Source organism: Ceratotherium simum, chromosome 14 (genome assembly GCF_057802395.1).
Source record: "Ceratotherium simum simum isolate JZ-2026a chromosome 14, ASM5780239v1, whole genome shotgun sequence".
NCBI lineage: Eukaryota > Metazoa > Chordata > Mammalia > Perissodactyla > Rhinocerotidae > Ceratotherium > Ceratotherium simum.
Window position 1 is genome coordinate 39,478,172 of NC_141913.1, and position 27,191 is coordinate 39,505,362.

The 27,191-nt window shown below is 47.0% G+C and overlaps 1 protein-coding gene across 2 annotated transcripts in view; it reads left to right on the forward strand.

The window, feature by feature from the left end:
- Nucleotides 1-27,191, forward strand: part of MAPK4 (mitogen-activated protein kinase 4) — a 157,815-nt gene that overhangs the window by 83,545 nt on the left and 47,079 nt on the right. For both annotated transcript variants that reach the window (XM_087439243.1, XM_014781422.2), the window contains exon 2: nucleotides 13,570-15,007. In XM_087439243.1, coding sequence (XP_087295369.1) covers nucleotides 14,462-15,007 — 546 coding nt within the window. In that variant the 5' untranslated portion in view covers nucleotides 13,570-14,461. The remainder of the gene's footprint in view (nucleotides 1-13,569; nucleotides 15,008-27,191) is intronic.

A 27,191-nucleotide genomic window follows, 5' to 3' on the forward strand; every position in this document is an offset into this window, starting at 1 on the left:
CTTCACTGCGTTGCTGTCCAGCCCAGGCACTCACACTGCATCGGCTGGGGTGCCAGCTCTGCCCTGGGTTTCCAGCAAACTATCCTGTGCAGGTAAAATCCAGTTCCTACCCCAAGACTCCTTGTACCTGGGGGAACTGTGGAATTCTTGGCTGCCGGCACAATTACATTTGTCAAGCAAGTGTGCTGTATTGTGTTGGTCATGCTGCTGCTGTTGTCAAGGTTCCAGCATTTTCTGCAAGGAGGACTTTATTGATGTGTGTGTCTGAGGCTCCCAGGCAGTGAGGATGGTCTGTGTGTGCCAAGTGCTAACAACAGCTGAGCAACTCAGAAAGACAGCAGGCAGTCGTCTCTGGGAATGGAGGTAGGGTCCCTCTTTCTTCCCATTAGTCTCCCTTTCTCTCTCCTCATTCCTCCTCTCAGAGCTCCTCTCTCTCTCTCCCTCTTTCCTCCTCTTCAACCCTGCCCTCCCAGCTTGGGCCCCACATTGCCTTGTATCTTCAACCTGAGTGCTCAGTTTCTCCCGGATGCCTATATGCTGCATAAAAGACTGTCTACATCCCTGTGACTCATTCACTGTCTTGGTTACACCTGAACAGACAGAGGAGTCTCTTGCTCCTGGCCTTCTGGGGGCCCAGCTCTCCTCAGACTAAAGTGGAGCTGGAGATTTCCTCACTCAGCAAATACAGGCTCAGCCCCTACAGAGACGGGGCGCTGTGCTAGGCACCAGCCCCACACGTCCTCAGTGGGGACAGGGACCAATTCACAGTCCCCTCCTTCCTCCACCCCCCTGGCTCTCAGCTCTGCTCTTAGTGAAGGGAGAGGATTCCAATTTGGAAGGCTGACAGCTGCTGCCACATGGTCCATATGTGACTTTTTTTTTCCTGATACAGAATAATTACTTAATTATTTGAGGAGGAGGAACTGCTCCTTCACAGCTAGCCAGTCTTTGCCATGCGTAGCTCTTTGCCAGCTGAGTAAGAAGCCCCTTGCTCATCTGATGGAGGGAGGCTTGGAAATGCACAAGGTCATCCTGAGGCCCGAGAAACACCTGGCGGGGCCTGCTCCAAAAAATGTCAGCCTGGGCACTCTACCAAGCCTGGTGTTTGAGTGACCTGGGCAGAGTCATTTCTCTTCTCTGGGCCTCAGTTTCCTCATCTGGCAGTGGAGGGAGCATCGGTTCCTACTGCAATTAGTATGAACTGACCTGGCACTGATCTGACACCCAAAGGCCAGGATGGTTACCTTTCACCAAATGAACTCAAACCCAGCTAGGAATGCACATGCCAGCTGGCGGGAAACCCAGTGTCACGGTCTGGCTCCTGTTTCTTGCCTCATTTATCTAAGAACCCCGGGTGGAGGAGGGGCGGGTTCATTGGTCCCCTGCCCACCTCCCTGGTTCCTCTTCCTCTATTGCTTCTATTGCTTTCTTTTGCAACCTTCCTGCACTCCCCTCCCAGGCAGTGGAGCATCTGTATTCTTCTCCAAGGAACTCATCATCTGAAGGCTGATCACTTCCTTCCTCCCCCTTCCATGTCCAATGGGATTTGATGGCCTCCCATGGGGCCCTGACCATCAAGACATAAAAGGCTTATTTGTGCGTGGAATCCCTCACAGGCTTGCAGGGGATTCATGGTTCCTAAGAGACCCATGACACTCCCTGGTATCTCTCCTGCTGCAGCAAGGAGGAAAATGAAGGAGCAAGCACCCAACGGCACACGTTTCCTCTCCGGTGGGTCGTGTTCTTACGATGTGATCTCTGTGGCACGTGGTTCTGACTCCCGGGGTCTAATAACCTTTCAGTGAAGGAGGCGCTCACGAGGAGAGCAGAAGAGAGGGTGTTGGCCACATGGTGGCAGAGTTCATTAAGTTAAAACAGAGCACGTGGCATCACCATAATGGACTTGGTTAGCCCCTTGGTGAGTATCTTAGTCAGTTTGGGCTGCTATAAAAAAGTACCGTAGACTGGGTGGCTTATAAATAACAGAAATTCATTTCTTATGGTTCTGGAGGCTGGGAAGTCCAAGATCAGGATGTCAGCACGGTTGGGTTCTGATGAGGGCTCTCTTCTGTGTTGCAGACTGCCAACTTCTTGTTATATCCTCACATGGCAGAAAGAGGGCAAGAGAGCTCTCTGGGGTCCATTTTATTGGGGCACTAATCCATTCATGAGGGCTCCATCCTTATGACCTAATGACCTCCCAAATATCCCCCTGCTTCCTAATACCATCACATTGGGGGTTAGGATTTCAACATATGAATTGTGGAGGGACACAAACATTCAATCCATTGCAGTGATTCATTGTAGATTCATTCCTTGACACTCCATTCCAGGATGGATGTCTCAGTGTGTGCTGATAATTTAACCTAAAGTTCTCCCTACCTGCCTTCCACCTAAAAAATTACTCAAAATACACACGTAATGGCTAGTGGGCCAATACTCACCTTCTCCCATGTGGAGTCCACTCAGTGTTGGAGGAATGTGAAGGAACCAGCCCAAGGGATGAGAAAGGGTAACTTTTCCAACCCCCTGGAGCCCTGTTAACATCACTATGGAAGTTGTTAATTTTAGCATAATTGGATTGTGGTCATGACTTACCCCCAATTTGTGCTTTATACTTTTGAAGGTATATTCATATCACTGGCCTCTGTTTGTTCTTACCCCCATGAGTAAGTAGGGCAGTTTCACAGATTTGAAACTCCTTGCCGGAGAGCTTACAGGCAGCAGCAGGACTGGAACTCAGGCCTCCTGGCTCCCAGCTCGTGACTTTCCTCCTCAGCTGTGACAGCCCCGTGTGGCCCAGGGATTGTTGCTGTCACCAGTGCTGTTGAAATACCACTTCTATCATTTGTGAACAGGGAGATGCAATCGCCAGGAGAGGGGACACTTTTTTCTGCTCTGCGAATGATTTCTTTGTACCTCTGAGCACAACTCCTGTAAATGATTAGCCTCCGTGGAAACAGTAGGAGGTACTATGTGCATACATTCGCTGGGTAATGGGCCAGGTGACTGGGTGAGAAGCAGGGCTGGCGAAAGGAAGTCAAGAACTCTATGAAATTTAAAGAGACTGAGCACGGGATTGGAATCAGGCAAGAGCATGGGACTTCTCAGAATGCATTTGTTCCACCCAAATATGATTATTTGTTATTGAGTAGGTTAGGAATTAGGCACTGGGGTTATAGTGATGCACGTGATGAAGGAGTCCCTGCCCTCGCCGAGCTTCGGGTCAAACTCTGAAGACAAGCAATTAAAGCTGGAATAAAAAGGGAGAAAAGTGACATGAGAGGGAAGGACAGGGAGACACAGCTTGACAGATAAGCTAGTCTGAGGAAGGAAAGGAGCATCAGGGAAAGCTTCCTGGATGAAGGGGCATTTATACTTAGACCTAAAGGATGAGTAAGAATTAGCCAGGGAAAGAGGAGAGGGAACAGCACATGTGGAGGCCCAGAGACTATGGAGAATATGACATTTTCAATAGACTGAAAGAGGTTTTGTGTGGCTGGTAAGTAGAGTCAAGGAAACCATGAGATCAGAGGCTGGAGATGTTTAGAAAGGATATCAGTTCCCAAGATGACTTAAGGGAGCAAGGTAAGTCCTTCTTCTCCAAGGAACTGGGAAAACTTGAAAAATAAAAGCAAGCACTCAAGTGTGACAGGGATGGGGGGAACCTCCATAACAGGAAGCCCCCGTGGGAGGTGACAGAGAGTACACTGGTGTGGGGGTGAAGCCTGGATTAGGACCCAGGCTCTACCTCTTTCTAGTGTGTGATCTTGAAGGAGTCCCTTCAACTCTGCAAAATGGAAGGAAGAGGAGGAAACAGGCTCCCACTGTGAACAAGACACCGTGCTATGTTTATTCATTTTGGGGAATAGTTACACCTACCACTGGTATATTGTGCAACTTAAGTCAGACATTGTTGAACATGTGCGACTGTGCCCAGGACACAGTAGGTCTTCAATAAATGCTGGCTGAGTTGGACTTTGTGCCTGGGGAACAAGGCAAGAGCCCGGTTATAGCGATGGCAGCATAAGGTCAGAGAGATCATGCCTTGGATGCAAATAGGCTCTTTCCTGAGAGCCAGCTCCAGGCGATTGACAGAGGCTCGTGGGGATGCTGTTTGAGAAAGGTTCTGGTTTTCCTGGCTCATCAGGAAAGAGAGGATGATCATTGATTATCAATGTCCGCCTGGGGTTGTACCGTGGGTTGTCAAAATGGGTTGATAGTAGTACTTATGACACATACTTGCCATTTCTGGTGTAAAAGCAAGAAAACGTAACCCTGTATCCTTTAGCTATGAACCAGGAATCTTTTAGCGTCCCTTCCATGGGCTGACCCTGCAGGTAGGAAGTAAGTGGTCCCATGTGTGGGCCCCAAAGTTTGGCAGAAAGGTCAGGTCTGAACGCTGAACTCCTCAAAGGAACATGATGGCTTATTAAATCTGGGCTTACAGAGGGTTATCTCCAAATTCAGGGAAGGCACAGGGCACCGTTCAGTGGGTGCTAGAGCAAGTGCGGGAGAAATTAAAGATGCAGGCTCTGCTTTTGAGAAGCTTAGCCCCTGGCTGGGATGTCTGCCCTTTAGAACACAGTCCAAACAAAGCAAGCCCAAATGGGGCCTCACCTTATTTAGCCACAGAAGTCATAACTGTCCCGATTTAGATTTTGAAAGAGGCAAACATCTTCTGCGATCCCAGGTTTCCTTCCTTATAAAAGAGCAAATGAGAAGTTTCCCCCTGAATGTACAAAAGTCAAATGTAGGAGTTGTCTAAAATCTGAAGGATTTAAATGCTGGCACACACACACATGCCTTCACACATTTGTGATCCGGAAGTCGGTCTCTCAGCCTCGAGCCTGGGCAGGTGCAGCCTCTGCAGCCCGTGCGTTCCCATGGCAACCAGCACCCACACTTCACACGCAGGGACCCAGACTGCCCTGTCTCCCCAGCTTTGTGCCAATGTGGGCATGGAGCTCCAATGAGTTCACCGGAATTTTTCTCTGTGCTATTTCAGTATTGTTGAGAGGCCTGGGAAATCTTCGTTCTCTCTGGCTGGTTATGTAATTTTCAAGAGAAAAGGCAGAGTTCCCAGAATTTGCTTTTGGGGGAGGAGGTAACCCCTCTGGGGTCTGATGTTCCCTCTGGTAACTTTTTTCTTCGAGCCCTCAGTAGCTCTCCTCTTACCCCCTCTCAGGGAGATGAAGACAAAACAGGTTCCCCTCCTGTTTCTTACTAAGTAGCATCCCCACCAGCATGTTCTCGAGGAAACCGTATAAGGGAAACAAGCCAGGGTGCGTGGCATCACTGCCTCTCAGGGACATCAGATGTTTGCACATCCCACGGGAGGATGCTCACTGGCGCCTGGCCTGGGGATCAGTGCCTGTCAGTGACTCCCCTGCTTGAGACATAGCTATATTACGCTTTTGGCTTGGGTGGGTTGCTGTCCTACCGGCTGGTATGTGAAGGGTTACCCCAGGACCTCGGCTGGGAGTGGTACTGGGCATGAGAGAGGCAGGAGGCACAGGAAATGCAGCCTGAGTCGGCATCACGGGGGACAACATTAGGAGCTGCCATCGGCCTTTGCACCTGGGTTTCCATGAAGAGAAAGGGATTCCCGGGCACAGGCAGGTATTCTCCAGTCTGCTTACCTCCTGGGTGGAGGCAGGCGCACTTCACTGCAAAAGCTGGAAGACCAGGAAGAGTTGTTTCTCCTAATCCCTGGGAGCCCTACTTCTGCCACCCGGGGGTAAGACCCAACTGAGTCTCAATGCTAAAAATCAGAGCTAACACAGTGGGACCTTGGGGCCAGCAGTTGCTTCGCAGCAGAGGAAACGACTTACAGTCACTGTGCTCTTTTGGGGCCTGTGTGGCATCCTCGCTTGAACCCCCACCTTCACCCCCACTCACCCTAGAGGGATTCAAAAAGCTTTCTGATCTGGGCCTCAGGGACACAATTTTAATTTGTCTTTCCATTATATTTTAGTTATATTTTATATTAACCAAAATCTTACTGCAAACATGGAGCCATTCCTGTGTCAACTGGTATTTATTTATTGAATCCTTTCTGTATGCCGGACACAGGACTAGACCCTGGGGTGACATCAGTGAAACAAGAGAGATAAGTTTCCTCCCCTCCCCAAGGTTCTTTCTGGCTCTGGAATCTGATGAGATCCAAGCCAGGTAAGACCAAAGATCCCCGGCCCGAGGACTTCTCAAGGTCTCAGGCCAAGGTTGCCTCTTCTCCATCTCGGAAATGTGAGGAACTGCAGGTCTCCAAGTCCCTCCTCTCCAACAGTTATCTATTGCTGTGTAACAAACGCCCCCAAATTTAGCTACAGTTTCTGTGGGTCGGGAATCTGGGCACAGCTTAGCCAGGTGTCTGTGAAGGAAGGTCTTTCAAGAGACTTCACTCGGGCTGTGGCCAGGGCTGCCGTCCTCTCAAGGCTCACCTCGGGGAAGATCTGCTTCCAGACTCACTCACGGGATGGCCGGCGGGCTTCAGGAGATCTGCTTCCAAGAACTCATGTGCGTCTCCCAACAGGGCAGGCTCATGACATGGCCACTGGCTTCCCTGAAAGTGATCATCCAAGAGGGAAGCCACAGTCTTTTTATAATACCATCTCAGAAGTGGCATCCCATTACTGCTGCCATGTTCTGTTCCTTAGAAGTGAGTCAATAAGTCCAGCACACTTTTAAGGGGAGGGGATTACACAAGGCCTGAAGCCAGGAGGCAGGGATCATTGGTGGCCATCTTAGAAGCTGCCTTCTTCATCCGCCAACAGCCTTCTCTGACTGATCTGACTAGTCCTAACTCCTACACACTTGCAATGGGAATCATGAAGTTAGCCTCTGAATATTCTTGCATTGTTTCTGTAATTATTTTGATTGTGGTTCCTCTTTCCTAATAGAAATATAAGCTCCTTGAGATCAGGAGCCATGTGTTCTACATCTCTTGATCTCCCACTTCGACAAACCATGTACCTAGCAGGTCACTATCAGTTAGATAATTACAGCTTCAGGTAAAAAAAAAAAAAAAAAAGACAGTAAAAATGTCTTGAACAATAATAGGGCTTGACAATCTCACTTGGCAAGAAATCTGGAGGTAGACGTTTCCAGGCTTGGCTCAGCTACTCAGCAACGTCAACAAGACCCCACACTCACCTGCCAGCCTCAACATGCTGGCTTTCTCCACAAGCTTGTCGCCACGTGGTCTCAAGATGGCTGCTGCAGCACCAACACCGCTTCCTCCCACAACTGCATCCAAAGACAGGGAGTAGAAGAAGAAAACTTTTTCCCCGAAGCTCCCCCCAGCAGACTTTCCTTAAGGTTGATTGTCCAGAACTGGATCATATGACCACCCCAAACCAACCACTGCCAAAGGGGAATTGGATTACTGCGATTGACTTAGACTCATGGCCCTCAACAGGGATGGGTGTGGGAGATGCCACTGCCCTCTAGGATTTTGGAAATGTGTGAGGCTGTCACAGCAATCAGGAAGGGCTATTGGCATTTAGTGGGTCTGGACCAAGGTTGCTAAACTTTTGACAATAGTGCACCATACAGCTCCACACAACAAATGACTCTTCTGCACAAATGCCAATACTGTCCCTGCTGGAGACTGCTGCTAGACCAGTGGTTCTCAGCCAGGGGTGATTTTGTGCCTCCTCCCCTGGTGATAGTTGTCAATGTTTAGAGACATTTTGGTTGTCACAACTGAGGGATGCTACTGGCATCTAGTGGGTAGAGGCCAGGGATGCTGCTAAACATCCCACAGTGCACAGGACAGGCCCACAGCTAAGAATGATGTGGTTCAAAATGTCAATCATGCTGAGGTTAGGAAACCCTGGTTTAGACCAATCATGAGTCATCCCTGAGTTGGGCTCAGCTGCTAGATATCTGACCCACACCTGATTTCTGTTCATTTGGAGGAAATGGGAATGGTTCCCGGGTATGTGGCCAGTGTCAGCTACAGGGCCTCTGCGAGTCAGCCAGCTGGGTGAATGTGCAGCTCAGTTCACGTCTGGGATGGCCAGTACCTGCAGCCACGGGCTCTGGCTTTTCCAAGGTTTACAGTTAGAGAAGAGGGCAAGAACTGGTAGGAAGGCAGGATTATGGTTGCTTAAACTGGTTTTTTGTTTTTCTCAACTCCTAATCTCATTTCAATGTCCTATTTCTCAGTTTCTCTTTCCATAAAGTGGGCTTACGAACTATGGCCTCCACACTAGGGCTGAACCCAGGCTGAAAGGGTGGCTGACTCTTGCTTTAATTTGAGAAGTACCACAAGGTGTGCCTACCCCAAATTGTCCTTCACTAGCTAGGCCTGGGAGTCACACTGGGCCTCGATGGTTCTTGGTAAGAATCACTCACTTGGGCTTGGAGCCAGGTACCTGAGGGTTACTATAAATATTGATAAGATTACCTTTCGACTTGTTCCCAGCACATACATAGATGAAAAGAAGTTAATCTTCTCAATTTGCTGTTTTCTTGTTTAACCTGAGGGGTTACTCAATGGTCACAAGAATTTATGAGCTTGTTGTACAGAAGAAAAAGAATGCCTTCAAGGAAGTTACAATACCAGATAACCAGCCCCCAGCTGCCATTGAAGTCTAGAAGTGAGATTGCCCAAGGGCTTATCTGGAGTGAAAGAAACGTGGATTACCCCTTTGTTTCTCCAAAACTACTCCTGCCAAGCCCCTTAGCTCTATAAAACCCCCTGCTTTCTTCTCTTGTTAAGGTGGATCTGAGAGAACCTATCCTCCCACCTTCTCATTTTGGCCAATTCGAATAAACTTTTCTCCATCTCCAAGTACCAAGTCTCAGTGATTGGCTTACTGTGCATCCGGACACATGAATTTGAGATTAAGAGGTTTGGTATCAGGCTCAGATAATATGTTACAGAGACAAGAGGTGTGGGCTTTGGAGTCAGACAGATCCGAGTTTACATCCAGATTCATCCCCTGGTAGTCTTGTGACTTTGGACTGGCACCTCACTGTGGGTGCTTCACAGGAGAATGACATCAACTTCACAGGGTGGTTGTGAGACCCAACTGAAATAATCAGGCTACCCTTGGCCCACGGTGAACCCTCAATAAGTGTAGTGACCCCATCTACATCATGTCATCTATGCCATCTCTCCAGAAAGCCTCTGTTAAAACCCAAGTGGGGTTTAGGAGTGAGGCACATCAACAACATTATAGAATTGCAGAACTAGAAGGTAGCTTGTGGAAAACAGAGATCAGGGCCCTGAGAGCATGAAACCTACAGATGAACTTAACTAAGCCTGGGGCGGGGTCCCAAATCCAGGGTACCTCTCTGGAAGGGCAGACCTGGGAAAGTGCCACCATGAAGGGCAACAGGAGGACTGAGTCCAGGATGGAGGAGACGGTGCAAGAAGAGCTGGAAAGGGACCTGGGTTACAATACACTTCAGTGCCTCCTCAGGAACATGCTAGAGGATGTTTCTACACAATCCAGAGCAGGCATCAGCAAACTATAGCCCCTAGGCCAAATCTAGCCCCCTACATATTTTTTTCAATACAGTTTTATTGAAATGAAGCCATGCTAATTCATTTAGGTATTGTCTGTGGCTACTTTTGGGCTACAAAGGCAAGGTTGAGTAGTTGTGTTGAGTAGTTGCAGCAGAGACTGTCCGTCTTGTAAAACCCATGATATTTATTCTCTGGCCCTTCATAGAAAAAGTTTGCCAATCCTTGATCTAGAGGACTTCATTCACGTAAACTATAGTGATTAGGATCATGAAACTTAGAGTCAGACAGACCTGACTGTGATGTAAATGGTGCCACCCAGAACTGTGCAGTGCACAGCCTGTTCGACTGTAAATATCAGCCCCACCTAAGAAAGATTTCTTACAAGTTTTTGGATGCTCAGGAGAGGGAAGAAAGCAGCGTCTGTGAAATGTCAGCACCTCGCTGGGGGCCATATTTCCTGCTGAAAGTCAACAGCATGAGGTTTGGGTGGATCTGAGCAGGCAGTGGAGGTGAGTCTAAATTTAGACTTTCCAAAGCCGCTTTGTAAACCAGAGCCCCAGGAATCCCAGAAAGGGACAGTTGGCGCACACCATCTTGCTTCTGGTTTGCCTCCACATGTTAAAAGGCTGGATGTGTGGGAGGATAATTAACTGAACTCAAATAAGATATTGCTGGAGAGTCAGTGAGAAGTCAGTGGAGAGGTGAAGCTCCATTGTTAGGAGTCCTGGGGGTGGATATTTCTACTCCTGTCTTTTATTACGACAATCACCATGAAACCGTGAGAGCCTGGGCTGCCCTGGTAAGAGTTACATGTGTTTTCTTTGGGTATCATTTGAGCACAGCTAGACCAATGAACTTGCCTTCTCTCAAGGTGAATGCCAGCTCCCTGGTTTGAAATCACTCCTGTGATTCAGAGTAGGTTCGAATGGAGAAGGATTGCACTTTGCCCTGAGAAGCTGCATCACACCAACCACTGCTTTACTCACTCCTCTGCCCAGGCAGGCACATCAGGTGTTGGGTCTGCCCCTCTCCAGGGCTGATGGGCTCACACCCATGCAGGAAATGAACCACTCACCAGAGACTTCGTAGATAATAGGTGTTTCATAAACAGTCCAACTGTCGCGAAAGGCAAAGCGTTTACGGTAGAAATTATAGAAAGAAACTTAGAAAATGAGGAGGTTTGAGAAGAGATGAATAACAGTACACTCATGTGGGAACAGAGAAATGGTCAGATGAGGGCCTACTGGTTAGTGTTGAAATTCTAAGAAAGGCAGCATCTAAGCAGAAGATGTTTCTAAGAGGGTTGAAGTTCAGAGCTATTGGTTTGTCTGAGTGGTTGGGGCTTGTGGTGGGAAGAGCCCTGTTGAACAAGTTGCATTAGAGCAGTAAGATGGGGTGGGGGGAGGCTGACCATCTAGGAAATGTGGGCATCCAATTTTGTAGACATAACAAATGTTCCTTAGGTACTTCCAATCCACAGTTATTTTCTAAGCACTACTTTGTGCCCTGGACTTGAGAAGCTTAAAGTCTAGTTGGGAGGTGGACATGTATAAAAAGTTAAATAACAGCCAGATTAGTATATGGTAAATGTCAAACACAGTAAACATGAACACCAGAGTTTAGAAAAGGGAGAAATGTCGCTGAGACTAGGATGGGTGCTTTAGAGAGGAAGTGAGACTTCATCTGAATTCTGGATGATGGGCAGGATTTCAGCAAGTAGAGAGGAAGCAGGAGAATGTTTCAGGAACTGGGAAGATTCAAGCAAAGAAGCAAGGCAGGAATTGAAAGAGTATATTTAGAGGCCCGTGAGGAAGGTTGTTGGCTGGAATCGAGCCTTCCCAAGGTGACATAGTACCTGCCCACTGAAGCTGACAGCACATTGGGAAGACCACTGAGACACACACACACACACACACACACACACACACACACACACACACACACACACACACACACAAGGGAGACAGTCCCTCCTCCACATGAGAGGAAAAGGAAAGCGTTTTAAAGATAAATAAAGCACCTCTTAATTATTCACAGATTATCTGCATTGCAGCTGATCTCAAACAAATCCTGCTTTCAGCTTACTGGTGATGTCATCTGCTCCCTGCTTAGGTGCTCATTCCTGTCTCGGTTTGCAAGCCAGTGGGAGCTGGAAAGGGAAGAAGGCTTAAGCGTCCCTCTTCATAAATCCCCTGTTTGCTATGCCCTTGGGAACAAGACCAGGCTTATGAGAGAAAGTGAAAGAAGCTCCAGTTTAGTTTCCCTTACCTGATGTGGGTGGCAGGAGTCAGAAGAGGGATGGAATGGGGTACTGGGGGGCTCTTTTGTTCCCTGAGTTAGGTATCCAGGTGGACTTCACTAGCACAGGCCATAGACTATGGCTCAGTGGGTGGTCCCAGCACTGTCTCCAACTGGCTAGGCATCCTCAAACAGAGTGAAGGGTATTCATTTATCTATTCATCAAACATTTATTCACACTGTCTATGCTGGAAGCACTGAGCTGGTGCTCTCTGAGCCTCACTGCCCTCATCTGCAAAATGAGGACTTAGACTAGAATCATTGTCTGTCAGTGGAAGTGCCGTTGGTGTTTGGGGATGGGTGTCAATTATTCACTGATGGGGATGCTCAGCAGGATGGTTAGCAACTCTCGCCCTGCCCATTAAAGTCCAGTAGTGACTCATCAAATGAGCCAAGGAGGGCAGGACCATTCCCAGTTAAGGACCACTGGACTTGTTTGCTACAGTTGCTTCCCAATCTGAAATTCTGTAAGTCTATGATTATTTTGCTGCTGGGCCCAATAAAAACATGCAAAGTAGAAATGCTAAAGATCTGATGAAACCCCAGAATAGTAGGTACATCTTATTTAAGTGTAAGGGAATTTTTAACAATGGCAACAACGAGTAATATCTGTTGAACAATTACTATGTTCCAGACGCTTGGAAAATTTCTCTCATTAGAAGTCTTTAGGGGGGATCTGATTATTTACTACTATTTTAGATCATCTGTGTTATTTAATTTGCCCCCTTAATTTCAGAGCATTGAGTTGACTGTTATTTTGCATCATTTATCATTTACAGTGTTGTGCAGAGTTCAGACATGAAAGTATCCCTACAAAGGGCCCTATAGTATAATGCGAATTAAGAAGCAGCCCCAGCTAGATTCATTTCTTTGTGCCAGATACAGTGTTTATTCTGTGTATGTCAATGAACTTAATAAACTTATAAAACCTGCCACTCCCTTAGAAGCTATGATATTGCCTTTACTTGGGAGGTTGGAATTTCTATTGCTAGTTTTGCAGTCCCCACCCGCCCCCCCCGCCCACACTTAGGTCCTGTGCCTGTAATTTGAGGCAGCAGCCACCAGGGGGCAGTTGGGCTTGGCTTTGAGCCATTGCTTTGAAGAGCTGGGTCCCCATCATCAAAAAAGAATATAGTTCACCATGCCAGGGCTGGCGTCATGCTAAGAAGTCTGTGCCTTGGTTTGCTGGCAGAGAGTTGCTTTTTTAGGGTGGCAATATAATTTCCTTGTAATTTGTTATGTGTGCTTATGCCACCTACGTGGAAAGCAAGAGATACAAATGTAATTAAATCTCAGTGCATGGCAAATTCTCTCTTAAAATATTCAAAGATATTTGCAAAAGAAGGAAGAAAAGGGGTCTAAGTGGAAAAACAAGATTACTGAACCTTTATTTTCTGTCTGCAACTAGTTACTTTTTTCTCTCACATTTCTCAGCTAGGGGTGACGTGTGTTTGAAGAGCATAATGTATGAATTTTGCAAAGGTCAGAGCTGATCATTCCCACCCACAATTTGTGCGTGTTAACCTTCGGGGATCAGGCATTTACATAAAAGGCACACCATTTGATGGTCTTATCAAATCAGTTTGATAAGACCTCTCTTTTCCAGGGGAGCGCTGCACACAGCAGGAGGGGTGGCTGGGCAGTGCAAAGCCTGGAATCCCCTGAGCAAGCAGTGTTTCAGCTGGCTGGACAGATCAAATAACACTTGGGCTGGTTAACAAAAGACGCACAAGTGGAAAGGTGTTGGAAGCTGGAGTGTGGAAATTTACCCAACGTTATTTCTTTGACAGGGAAGGAGACTTGGTCTGAAAGATGCAGCCTTCCTGCACCCTCACCGAGTCCAGCAGAACACAGTCTCATTCAAGGTGGCGTGGATGAGGGAGTGACAGAGGATGCTGCCCCCATCTGAAGACTCCGGAGGATCCTGGCCTGGCAGCTGAGCTCCCCGCGGCTATGGGACATCAGGTGTCACTTGGTGTAGAGCTCATGAAAGGTGCTTGAGTTTCTCCAGCTTTCTTTACCAGTGCTCAGCAGACTGGTTTGGGTCTCAGAATCTAAGATGAACTGGTAGAAAGGGGAGCTGGCAGAGATGGAAAGAAGCCTCCAGAATCCATGATCAGAATCCCTTCATACACCTTGGGACAAAGCAGAGAGCAGCTAACAAGCTGCTGGAGGCTGTGATACAACTGTGCTTTGGACCATCATAGTAAAGGAACACAGCTCAGCAACAGCTTCACGTTTCAGCCAGAAGGAGCCTCTTCTATCAGGGATTTAAATAGGGGAGAGTTCCTTCATCTCTACTCTGAGGTCCATTATGATAGAAAACTTTACATTCATATAGATAATGAGACCAGTTTTTCCTTCCAAGATGCTATATTTGAAAGAAGCATGAGCCATTCGAAGCTTCCAGGAGGGTTCAGGATACGCAGGAGTTAGAGGACAGCCTCCCCAATGCAAGTTAAGAAGACAGTTTGAGCCTCCAACTTCTGCAGCTCAGCAAGTGTAGACATATGCCACTCTTGTTTCCAGAGAGCTGGTGGCAGTGATATCTCCAGAAGAAAAATCTTCCCTCAGCTTTGGGACTTGACAGAATGAGGTGTGCTGGGGAAGCCACTAGCTGTACCCTGGCCTTTCTTGACTGCCCCTTCGTCATTCGGGCAGCCCCTGACCACTGAGCCAACCATGGCTGAGAAGGGTGACTGCATCGCCAGTGTCTACGGGTATGATCTCGGTGGGCGCTTCGTTAACTTCCAACCCCTGGGCTTCGGCGTCAATGGGCTGGTGCTGTCGGCCGTGGACAGCAGGACCTGCCGGAAGGTGGCCGTGAAGAAGATCGCCCTGAGTGATGCCCGCAGCATGAAGCACGCGCTCCGGGAGATCAAGATCATCCGGCGCCTGGACCACGACAACATCGTGAAGGTGTACGAGGTGCTGGGGCCCAAGGGGGCCAACCTGCAGGGCGAGCTGTTCAAGTTCAGCGTGGCCTACATCGTCCAGGAGTACATGGAGACCGACCTGGCACGCCTGCTGGAGCAGGGCACGCTGACGGAGGAGCACGCAAAGCTGTTCATGTACCAGCTGCTCCGCGGGCTCAAGTACATCCACTCCGCCAACGTGCTGCACAGGGACCTGAAGCCCGCCAACATCTTCATCAGCACGGAGGACCTTGTGCTCAAGATTGGTGATTTCGGGTTGGCAAGGATTGTTGATCAGCATTATTCACACAAGGTATGTCTGGCTGGAGTGGCTGATACGGGTGGTCCATGGAATCCTCAAAAATGCTCAGAGTGTTCAAGGGGGTACGTATTCCTAGCTCCCTGGGAATCAGAGGACTGGGGTCAGTATTTGAGGGAGGCTGGAGGGTGTTAGAAAGATCACTAGCCTGAAAAGTTGTTGGGGGTGTTCTGGTTCTTAGTCTTGGCTCACCACACGGCCATGACCAATAACTCCAGGCTGCACAAGAAGGGGTAGGACTAGATGATCTCTAAGATTTCTTCCAGCTCCAAACCCTATGCTTTTAAAATTGTCTTGTTGGTGAATTTGTCTCTAGCATCCTCTTATCCCTGCCATCTGCTCAAGACTCCACTGAGGATCCTCCCCATATGAGCCTTATGCTCCAGTTCATCTCCCCTCCTCCTCCCATCAAAGCTGGTCCTTTCTGGGTCCCATTCTCTCTGTCAGTGAGCAGGGGGCATGAATAGTTAATCTGATCAACTAATCCTCAGTGTACATTATCCAGGTAATGGCTCATCTCTCCCAGGTCCCTGATGCCCTGGCCCCTCAGTGTGATTCTAAAGCTACGGGTGTCTAGACGGTTCTGAGACCCCATGTTGTGGGTGGCTAAATTCTCCACCAGCTGCAGAGATCAGAGCTGACCCGGCCACACAGTGGAGATACTGATACTAGTTCTCAAGGCCCCAAAGCTCTTCTTACCTAATCCACTGCTCCCTTCAGGAGCTGGGAGTCCTCTGAAATTCTATTCTCCTACCCCTGGTTCCTGCCACTTTAGGGGAGCACCTCAGCCTGAGCACACGTCACCAGGCACTCCTCAATATAGCTGAGGATGGATGTCATTTCCAGCCTCCTGCCAAAGCCTTTGTACAACAGATTTCTTTATTAGAATAAAAACATCCCCTAGGAAGTAGGTGCCCCATAAACTGTTATCAGCCAAGGAGCTGGGATCATCAACTGGAGGGTAGCTCTGACCTTCAACAAGCCTCAGCTTTCTTTTTGAGACCCCATTCTCCTGATTTCCCTTGCCACCCTATTTGCCTGAGGCTAGAAGGTCACAGATGCACGGAAAGACACTGGCCAGTCTGGCGCAGCTGCAGGGGGAGGGTGTCTAGGCAGGGGTGGCAGGGCTCCCTGTCCCATCCTCACTGGCTAGAACTTGGGCTTTGGCCCAGATTTCTGACCTCAAATCAGCCCAGCTGCCTCTAGCTCCTTGGTGCCGCCTTAATCGTGAGCTTGCCCTCTGCCTTCCTCCCGCAGCAAGGCCATCTGTCAAAACTGACAGCTGACTCTGTGGGCAGGAATGTCTATAGTAAAAAAACAAAAAAACAGTGCCCCTCTCTGTCTTCCTAATGCCCTGTGCTGTTTCTATCTTCTCTTTCTTCTAAGGAGCAATGACTTGAAACAATCAAACCAAAAGTTTTAACCCAAATCAGTTCTTATTTGGTAAAAGGACCAGAGAATCCACAAAAGTCTTGTTTCTGGGATGCACAAAACCACTTTCTGAATTGGAATAAACTAGTACATTTGGGAATAATAATAGGACCTCCCTTGATGACAGGGTCTGATTAAGTGAAGGATTACAGGGAAAGTGCTCAAAACAGCACGTAGCAGGCCTTCAGTAAAGCCAGGGAAGGTGGTTAGCTGGGGCAAAGATTGGCTATAGTAATAATCTCTAGGAGATGATATGGTGTGAGGAAGTGATGCTGTGTGAGGAGGCGAAGGTGCGGGCTCCCTTCTGATGGTGCTAGCTTGGGATGTGGACACTCACCCTCTGGGAGCCTCAGTTTCCCCATCTTTGACAGAGATGGTAATAAGTGCCCTGTCTGCCCCACTGGCTTATAGTTATGAATCAAAATGGAGCATTACTATAAAGCCCCTTGGAAAGTAGTAAGAACCCCATCCATTCATTTCATGAGTGTTGCTGAGCACACACCGGTGTGCTCCCAGTGCTGGGAGCCAGGAGGAGACCCAGGTTCACCAACCACTGACCGTAAGTGGCTGTTATCCTGTTATTCAGGGTGGGAAGCCGCTTGTTCAGTTAGGACTTTCATTCTCCTGATGCAGAGGAATTTAGATGTTCTGACTGACTCTTCTTGTGCTCTCTTCAATAAAATTAGTCGTGGGAGGTTAAAAAAATCATTGGAGCCAGTTATGAGACCAGTAGGTGTTCACATCAGCCCTGGTTTGGCAGGCACCACCCGCCCCACCCACTTCCTCCCTCATACACTTTCTGCTTTTAGCTTCCTCCCCACTCTTCCCTGAATGATGACGAAAGTCTTTATATTTGGTGCTTTTTTTAATCTGATGTGCACTTAAATCAGTTCTCATTTAATCCTCATAATGCTATGAGGCACTTAGGGCAAATGTTCCATTTTAAAATGGAAAGAACTGGGTTTCTCAAGGTTACCTGGCTGTGTTCTCCTAGAACTTGGGCCTTCTAGCATCCTGATGGATGGTCTCTCTGTGCACCATCTCCTTCATGAAGGCTTTCTGGATCCCCATTTGGAATTAATCTTTCCTTCCTCTGAATTACCATGTTGCTTTTCCCCACCCCATAACCTGGATCTTCTAGCACCGACCATTCTCTGCTCTCTTCAGGGTATTTGTGTCTCTGTCTTTTGTGCTCTCCTAGGCTGAGAGCCCCTTGGTTCTTAAGGGTCATGTTCATCTTGGTTTCCCCCAAGGAGTCTAATCACTGTGCCTGAGACATGGCACAGTTGGTTTTGTTGACCATCCTGAACAGATGGAAGAATAGTCATTTACCAGCACAGTACAGATAGGAAGCTAGTTGGGGTCATTGATTCTGTGTGGTTAGAAGGTTTAACTCGCAGAGAGAGAGCACATAATTCTTCTAGTCAATGGATTGATTGGAGTGAGACAGGTGCATCTGCTCTCCCCAATGTGCTTGGAGGATGATGACTACATGCCAACCGCTCTAAACTCAACTCCCCTAAAGTTTTATGGGTCCTGTACTTGCCTTGAAGAAGATTGTGCTCACTTGGGCCACAGCTAGCGCCTTTGTGTGAGTTACAAAAAAGGCTCTCCTTTTTCCAGGCCAATTCAGACCAGGGCCAGGGATAGGTTTCAAGATCCAACTGGGGGCTGGACCCAGCCCCTTGGCCAAGCTCAACCCACCCAGCACTATGCAGCAGCTGGGTTCTCACTCTCCTCATCGTGACTTGCTCACAAGTAGACAGTAAGTCCCCTTCACTTCCTCATCCCCTCATCTAGCACAGGACGTGGCGTGAGGTTGGTGCCCACGCCAACCCACCAAACCCATGCTCTGATCCTTCACAGGTTTGGTGAAGGAGGTGCCAAAGGAAATGGTCTTCTCCTCTCTAATGAGCAGCTGGCAGGAGTGGGGCTTCCATTCATAGGGAGCACTCTGGGCTTGTGTCCCCCTACCACACCACTCCTAGGAGTCTTGGTCTTTTGAGGTCCAGAGGGCAACTAGAGGCCCCAACAGCCCACACTGTTGGTGAGATGTCAGTGGTGGCACTGGGGGTGCTCTGATGGCTCTTTCTCAACAGAGATGGCGTGGGGAGCACTGGTCTCTCCGTGTTGTTATGAATCACCTCACTACTTGCATGACCTCAGGCAAGTCCTTTTCCTTGTGTGGCTCATTCCTAGAATAAGAGATCTGTAAGAAGACCTCACAATCACCTTGTCCATCCCCTTCATTTCACAGATGATAAAACCGAGGCCTAGAAAGGGGAAGAGACCTGCTCAAGGTCACACAATGGGTGGCTGAGCCAGGAGTACAATGCACGTGTTTCAACTCCGTGTCCACTGTTTTTTCTGAGCCTCACTTCTCAATTGTCTTATCTGCCAAATGAGGTTCTCATTCCTATTCTGCTTATTTCATAGGATTCTTGTTAGAGTCAAATGAAAGTGGGGATGTCAAAGTGCTTTCAGACTTACAAAGGGCTAAATCGCTAACAGAACTATTTGCCCAAGGGATTCCATAGTAATACCAGGCAGACACCTCGATGTCAGTTTCCCCTCCACTAAAATATGAAACCAACTCCCGACATAATGACCAAAGTCAGGAGGCCCTACCTGAAGGGTGGCTTCCCAGCCTGTGGTCCTGTTAGGAACCCCTTTCTGTCTGCCTCCTCAGTAGGCCCGCTAATTAGTTCCTTGTTGTTTGTGTCGAGAAGAGGCAGCTGAAGGATCAGAGCATGTTTTCCTTTGAATTTATCCTATTAGGGAATAGAGGATCTCAAAAGAGGGAAAAAAATGTAGTTGAACACTGAGTTCTGTGTAAATTCTAAGACATGTCAAGAGCCCCTGGGAGAATGTGCAGAGGGCTGAGCAGCACATTGACAGCTTGATCATCTGTGTGAACACTTCCCTCCAGGAAAAGGCCACCTGTGGCCGGGAGAAGGAACCGCCTTTTGTCTTTGCCAGGGCTGCCAGGAGACTGCCAGCAGACTTGCATTTCCTGAGGGCAGTGGGCAGAAAATACCCAGCAAAGAAAGCATGAGGAAGAGGCCCATCAGAGTTTGGGGCAACCAAAAGCTTTTGTGTTTTGCTGGATCGTTCCAGCAAGTCTAAGTTTTCTGCGAGGCTGTCCTGCCTTTGGGCCCTGACCTCTTTCTACTTTAGAACCCCGTCTTCTTACCTCATTCATTATCGGAATGCTTCCACACTTTACCTCCATATCTCATGAAGTTTCCTTAGAAATGAACTAGTATGGTGGTTCTCCAGGTGTGGTCCTGGCTAGCAGCATCAGCCTCACCTGCGAACTTGTTAGAGATGCACATTCTTAGGTTCTGTCTCAGACCTACTGAATCAGAAACTCAGGATGGGGCCCAGCAAGCTGTGTTCTAACAAGCCTCCAGGTGATTCTGATGCTCATTAACGTTGAGGAACCACTGGTCTGAAGACATGGAATAGCTTGTCCGTGGACAGAAAGCTGCCGCTGTGTTTGCCGATCCTTGCAGCTGTGGTTCTCAAATTTCAGCACAATGAAGAAGGCTAAGGACGCCTCCCAGGTAACACAGGTGTATTTGAAGCAGATACCTTAACTAAATGGAGTAGTTCATGGTGGGGATATCAGGCACTGACTCAGGGAATTGTGAAGATTGTTTTAGGCAGGATGACTTTTAAGGCCTCAATCACATCACATTGGAAACTGCCTGTTTCGCCGTCACTCTAGTTTGGCAGAGAGCTACACAAACAAGAGACCTAAACCAAAAAGAGTGTTGGTTCTCTTTAGGTTTAATTTTAATAGGTTTAATAGTTAGGTGATATGAACAGTGATTTTAGAAAACACATACTTTTCATTCTGCTACTTCACTAGATGTTATTGAAAAACAAAGACATTGGTTTCACAGTTCAGTGAAATTGAGTGTTGATTGAGGGCTCAGCAAATTATTGTAGTTTGTTAAGGCTGGTGGTTCAATTCAAGGTCCCAAAGGAGGCAAAGAGGTCCATGATGCTGAACACATACAGCCAGCTTCCAAAAACTTTGCACGGAGCTTTGGTCGGCAGCGTTTATTGCTGATTTAATCATGTTGATCAACCTTACCTCCTCCCTCTCCTGGCCACTCTGCCTTCCTTGATGCCTTCTTGTCTGTCTACGCCAAGATAACCTCCTCTGGTCTGCCTGGGCACACACAGAAAACTCCACTAAAGCACAAATTCCCTTGAAACTGAACCCGAAACTCAAGAGGAGGAGGAATGCTCTTTTCTGTGGCTGAAATAGCATTTTTGCTGGTGATCAAGAAAGTGTCCATTTGGTATTCTATGTGCTTCTATTTTGGATGGTCTCCACATTGTAGATGGCTACCTCAAGGTGCAGGGAGTGAGGAAGGGCTTCCCAGGATCCCAGAATAGGACTGGGGTCCACAGTGTTGGTACTGGAAGAGGCCCAGCCATACTCAGACCCCAGGGTTTCATGAGAAAATGGGCTCGTGGAAGGACAACTTGCTCAAGGCCCAGCTAGAAGTTCTTAAGCTGCTAAGCATGTTATTCCAACTCAGTGGAGCTGAAAAGATTTATTTAAAAGGCTATGAAATATCCCTTTTTAAAAGGGAAAAATATGACCTAGGGGATTAGAACAGAAGTTGTACTAGAGAGTCAAGTGTCCCTGAACACTCAGGCGGACTTGGAAAGCTAATTTTCTTGGCTTTCAGTGCCTCCCCTCCCCTTCCCCCTGCAGCCCCCAACCCAGGAGTAGGGTCTTCACTCTGTCCTGGGGTCCTCTTCTACCCACACCGGAATACCACAGCCAGGCCTCCCTTCATGGGGAGCAACCCCACTTAGCTCCAGGGTCAATATTATAAATCTTTAACAAGTGGCATGGCCCAGGCACCAACCAATCAGAAAGGAAGCCAGCCAGAGTCCTAAGGCAGGGTCCTGGATGTTCCCTGCTTGCCAGGAATTGAATCGTTATTGCCAGATCATAGGGATGTCTGGGAGTATCTGGGATTGAGGCCAAGATGATGACTAAGGAAATCAGGGGCTTGGAGCAGTGGCTATTTCACAACCCGTTTGTAGAAATTTCATTATTCTAACAACTGATCTAGCTGTACCAGTGCATACCAGCCATGCTCTGCTGCCTTCCTTTTCATATCAAAGCTAACTCTGTGTGTAATCCTGTGGGTCTGGTTCTCTACAGAGAGTGAGGAGTTGATTATATAGATCTTTAACTTTCAGCAGTTTGACTGTAATGTGCCCAAGTGTGGTTTTCTTTATACTTTTCCTATTTGGGATTCATTGAATTTCTTGGACCTGTAAGTTGATTTTTTTTTTAATCACCAAATTGGGGCATAAACACAGGATTATCTCCTATAGAATAAGACAGTTCATGTTCCTGAGATATTTACAACTTGGGAGTACCCAAATAGAGAGACTAGAGCAAGGACAATTATTTCTTTCTGCCCTACTTTCTCTTCTCCTCTAGCCTCTGATTACATGTATGTTAACTCAGCTTGGTATTGCCATGAAAGATTGTCCAATCTTTTTTCTCTCTTTTTTTCAGAATGGATAATTTCTATGGTTTTGCCTTCAATTTCGCTGAACCTTTCTTCTGCCATCTCTAATTTGCTGTTAAGCTCATTTGGTGAATTTTTCATTTTGGATAATGTGCTTTTCCCTCCTAGAATTTCCCTTTGGTTCTTTTTTACAGTTTCCATTTACATGCTGAGAATCCCCATCTCTTCACTCATTGAGACTATATTTTCCTTTAAATCCTTGAACATATTTATAATAGCTGCTTAAAGTCTTTAATAATTCTAACATCTGAGACATCTCAGGGTCTTTCTATTGACTACTTTTTTCTTAAATTTGGCTCACATTTTCATGCTCCTCCGCATTTCTAGTAATTTTTTTTTGACGAAGATTGGCCCTGTGCTAACATCTGTTGCCAATCTTCCTATTTTTTCTTTTTTCTCCCCAAAGCCCCGGTATATAGTTGTGTATCACAGTTGTAGAGTTGTAGCTTTTCTATATGGGATGCTGCCTCAGCATGGCTTGATGAGCAGTGAGTAGGTCTGCTCTCAGGATCCGAGCCAGCGAACCCTGGGCCGCCGGACCAGAATGCGTGTACTTAACTGCTACGTCACCAGGCTGGCCCTCTAGTACTTGTTGATTGTTTGTGGGCATTGCAGTTGATACTCTGAAAGGAAACTGAATTATATTGTCTTTCTTTAATGAGTGTTGAATTTTGTTCTGGCAGACAGTTAATTTACTGATAGTTCTCCTTGATTCTGTTAAGGTTTAGTTTAGGATTTGATAGGGCAGGCCTAGATAGCCCTTAATCGAGAGCACAGTTGTTACTCTTATGGCATGTCCTTTCTATTGTCTCACCTGAATGCCTGGAATGGTAACAAGGTGTTTCCCATCTGTCTAGGCTAGAACTTCTATGGATCCAAGTTTCTGCAACCTCTAGTATCCCTGGTCTATTCTTAATTCCAAAGTAGCTGCTTTCTGCTAGACCTCGCCAGGGTCTCACCCTCTGTATGTGTAGCCCAGCCCTCAGCCAGAGCTCTATGGGGACCCTTTCCCACAAAATTCTGGACCCCTACCCTATGAAGCTCCTTCCTCTCCAATATCCTGCTCTGCCAGTTCCAGATGCTTCAGCAGCCCCAGACTTCAGTCTCCACTTCCTCAGCTCAGTAGGACAAGCATGTTCTGCTTTGCTCCACCTCCCTGTGCTGTGGTTGGGAAATCTACCCAGGCAGAGTGCCAGGGTGAACTTGAAGCTCACCTTATGTGTTTCCTTCCTGTCTCTCAGAGATCCTGCCCAGCCCATTGTCCAGTGCCCGAAAACATCTTCTATGTATGTTTGTCGAGTTTTATAGTTGCTTACAACAGGAGGGCAAATCCAGTACCAGTTACTCCATCATGACCAGAAGAGGCCAGTCCTAGTATTCAATGATGTAATGCTCTGTGTGGCTAATGATCTTCTAATGCTAGATTGTAAGCACCTTGAAGGAAGTGTTGATGGCTCACTTATCTCTACATCCCCTGTAGCATGCTTAATGAATATTATTAAATGAAATTAAGTGGAGAACCTGGGGGATAAGTGTTGAATAATATGGTCCTCCTTCTCTTTATACCTAAGAGAATGTGCTGGTAAGGGAACTCCCTTTCAGATAGCATCTTCAGTCTTGGCGGAAAGGATCCCAGCTGCTCCAGTCCTTGCTCCAGTCTCCCCACTTGGATACTCCAAGGTTGTAAATGTCTCAGGAACATGACACTGTCTTATTCTATAGGCAGATATTCCTGTGTTTCTACTGAAGAAGGATGATTAGAAAACTGAATCAAATCCTTTTCAATTTTCTCCTGAAATGTTGTTTCTTTATTCAGCCCTTGCTACTGTTGCCTGTTAAGAAGACAGCAGTCTCAGGAGGAGTATCATATTGCTCTGATTATCCTGACTTTCCTGGCTACCTTCTACATTAGTACCACATTTCTTTGAGCTGGGAGAAACCAGCCCTTATCTCTAGCTTCATTTGCTGCCACCCCACTCACCTTGTGCTGTAAAGTCACTGACTTGTCACTATTCCCTGGAAAATACCATACTTGGTGACAGCTCTGGTCCCACATACTGTTCCTGCTGCTCCCACATAAATTTCTACTTATACTTGCAGATCCTGCTCAAAAGCCTCACCTCTGCTAAGCTTTGCCCAGCTCCCCAGGGGCGAGTCCATCACACCTGCTTCTGGTTGCCCAAAGCAGTTATCCTCACACTATTGTGATTACCTGTTTACACTCTGCTTCCACAGTAGACAGTGGGGCCCTTAGGAAACAGTATGGATCTCATTTATCTCTCTATTCCTAGCACCTAGCACAGTATCTGACCCATAATACATGCTCATTAAATGCTTATGGACTAATGAAGAAGGCAAGCCCCTGCCTTTCCACTGAATTGAGCATAGTCCTCAAGAGCCTCTTGGGATAAAGCTTTCAGATATTTGAAGTCATCTATCATACTCCTGTAAATCTCTGCAGCCTAGAACCCCTTCGTCTTCACAGAGTAATATTCAGGCACTGTTCTAAGTGCTTGACGGGTGTTAACCTACTTAGTCCTCATAACCTAATAATAATAACAGGTGCTGCCATTATCCTCATTTTACAGATGGAGACACAGGCACAGAGAGTAACTCGTCCAAGGTCACCCAGCTAGTAAATGGCAGAGCTGGATTTCAAAGCCCAATAGAATAGCCACCCAGTATGGCTTCAGAGGCCATGCTTTAGCCGCTGAGCTGTACCACCTCTTTGGCTATTCCCAGAGCTCACACTATCCTGACTGTCCTTTCACTGACCTCTTCCTACTTGTCAGACCCTTTCCTAAAATGTGTGTTCCAGAACAGATACTAGGTGATTTAACCAGCAGAGTTGGTGGGAGTGTCACATATCTGTTCCATAAATGACTCTCTGTTTATGCTGCTGGTATTTTTTTGGCAGCCATGTCAACTATTGGCTCATCTTGAGCTTGTAGCCAACTAACTTCTGTTAAGCTCGGAATTCTCTATTTGACATTTATGTGGCTGAATTTTTAGCCCAAGTACAAGACTTTATGCTTGTCCCTAATAGATTTCATCTTGTTGGCTTCAGGCAAATATTCCAACCTGATGAGATCTTTTTGGACCTTTGTTCTATCATATTATCTTATTCCTTACAGCTTCATAATTCATAAACCTGTCTTCTAGTACTACACCCATATCACTGATTAAAAAATGAGTAAAGAGATTAGGTGAAAGGCTTAGCCTTATGGCCATAGACACCTCCCTCTGGGGTGATACTGACCCTAAGCTTGCATTCTTTGGATTTAGTTGTCCAACCAGTTGTGAATTTACATAATTATGTAGTTGTCTGACCCATGTTTCTTCATTGTCCACAAAAACGTCCTAAGAGGTTTAGCTAAATGCCTTATTGAGACTCAGGGACACTGTCTATAGAATCTTCTCATTCTACCTCAATACAATTTGAAACTCGTCATAAAGTAAAAAAGCCAAATTCGAACTGCATGATCTGCCATGACACTTTAATCCCTAGATACACAGAGCTCCGTTGTTGGCAAACACCACCGCTTTACTTAGAGAAAACCTGATACATGGAAACCTAAACTTAACAAATTCGTGTTGGAGGTTAGGGCATGGTTAAGTAAACTATGGTTCGTCTGCTAAATAAAATGTTATACAACTATTTTCAAGAGTGTTTTTGAAGAGTTTGCAATAACAATAGAAGATGTTTATGTAATAATGATTAGATTTAAAAAGCAAGGTACAGAATTGTATAGATGGTATGATCATAACAGTTTAAAACAAGGAGAAAAGGATGACATAAAAGATAGACTAGAAGTAACAAGTCCAAAATGTTAACAATGGTTGGACAACATGTGGCTTTTTTCCCCTTTTTACTTTTCTGTAATTCCCAAAAATGTGCAACATGAACATGCATGGTTTTATCACAGTAACCTTTTCAGGTGGGAGGTCAGGGAAGTTTATTGCAAGAGTAAGTTTACCAAGAACATGTTTATTACAGAAAGTGTGGTTAACCTGAGGTATTCAGTCCCTGAGCGAGTAGGGCAAACACACCGGCATCCGGACCAGGAGTGTGTGCACGCTGACTCTTAACTGCGTTCTGCTTTGTGGTGCTCACTGTGTCAAATGTGTACATCTTACCTCCCCACCCAGAGTAGCAGCCCTGCCTCGGCTGCTGCCTCTTTGGGGACCAGGGGGCAGGCTCCTCTGGGTGTGCTTTCCCCTGGGAAAGAGGACGACCCTCCTTATGGGGGGGTGGGCAGATGCTGACTGGTGCCATGTGCCCCTGAGCAAGCTACTTACCCTGCCTCAGCCTGGATCCGTCCCCTCACAATAATAGATGCTACTTCATAGGGCTGTGTGAGGACAAGATGAAATGATGTGTGTGAAATGCTTAGCACTGTGTCAGACATCTGAGAAGCGCTCGGTAAATATTAGCTCTATGACTATTAATCACTATTAGAGGGAATTTCTCTGTTCTCAGATACCTGAAATTCCACCACTAACAGTAAATTTTGTGGAGTCAATTGACCATGCATTAGTTTCTCTTCTAAGATACAAATTGAAGGAGTGAAATAGAGTGAGAACAAGTCAGAAAACCCTTATTGGAACAAACTTCTCAGAATGGATCAATTAGGAAGCACTGGGCTTGGGGGAGTGTGTTTAACCCAAAGGATACCAGAATAGCGAGCCCCTCTAAATTTTGACCCTTTTGCGATTTGGCCAAGACCAGTTCTAGTACTGAGGATATATACCAAGAGTGATATCCAAAATATTTAACAGTTGGTAAGCTTTGGGATCAACCAATCAGAATAGACATGAGTGGTGACCAATCAGAGTGGATTCCAGTTGTGAGCACCCATCACTCTACCCCTCCACCCTTCACCCTGCAGACACTAGAGAGCAGGGCCTTGCCTCCGCACAGGTGCTCATTTGATGTCCACCAGTGACTTTCACATCCAGGCACACAGAGCAGCACCAAGAGGCCCACCCTAGCTCAGTTAGTTTGGGAAGAGATAGGCCCTTGTCCCAAAGCTGCCCCAAGGCCCTTATTCTTGCTTCCTTCTCCTCTCTATCATGATAGTGTGTTTGCCCTCTATCCTCCATCACACACCTGACAAGATCCCCTTGTTGTCTGAGGCAGCAGGAAAAGAGGAGCCATCCTTATTCTCCCTACTGCA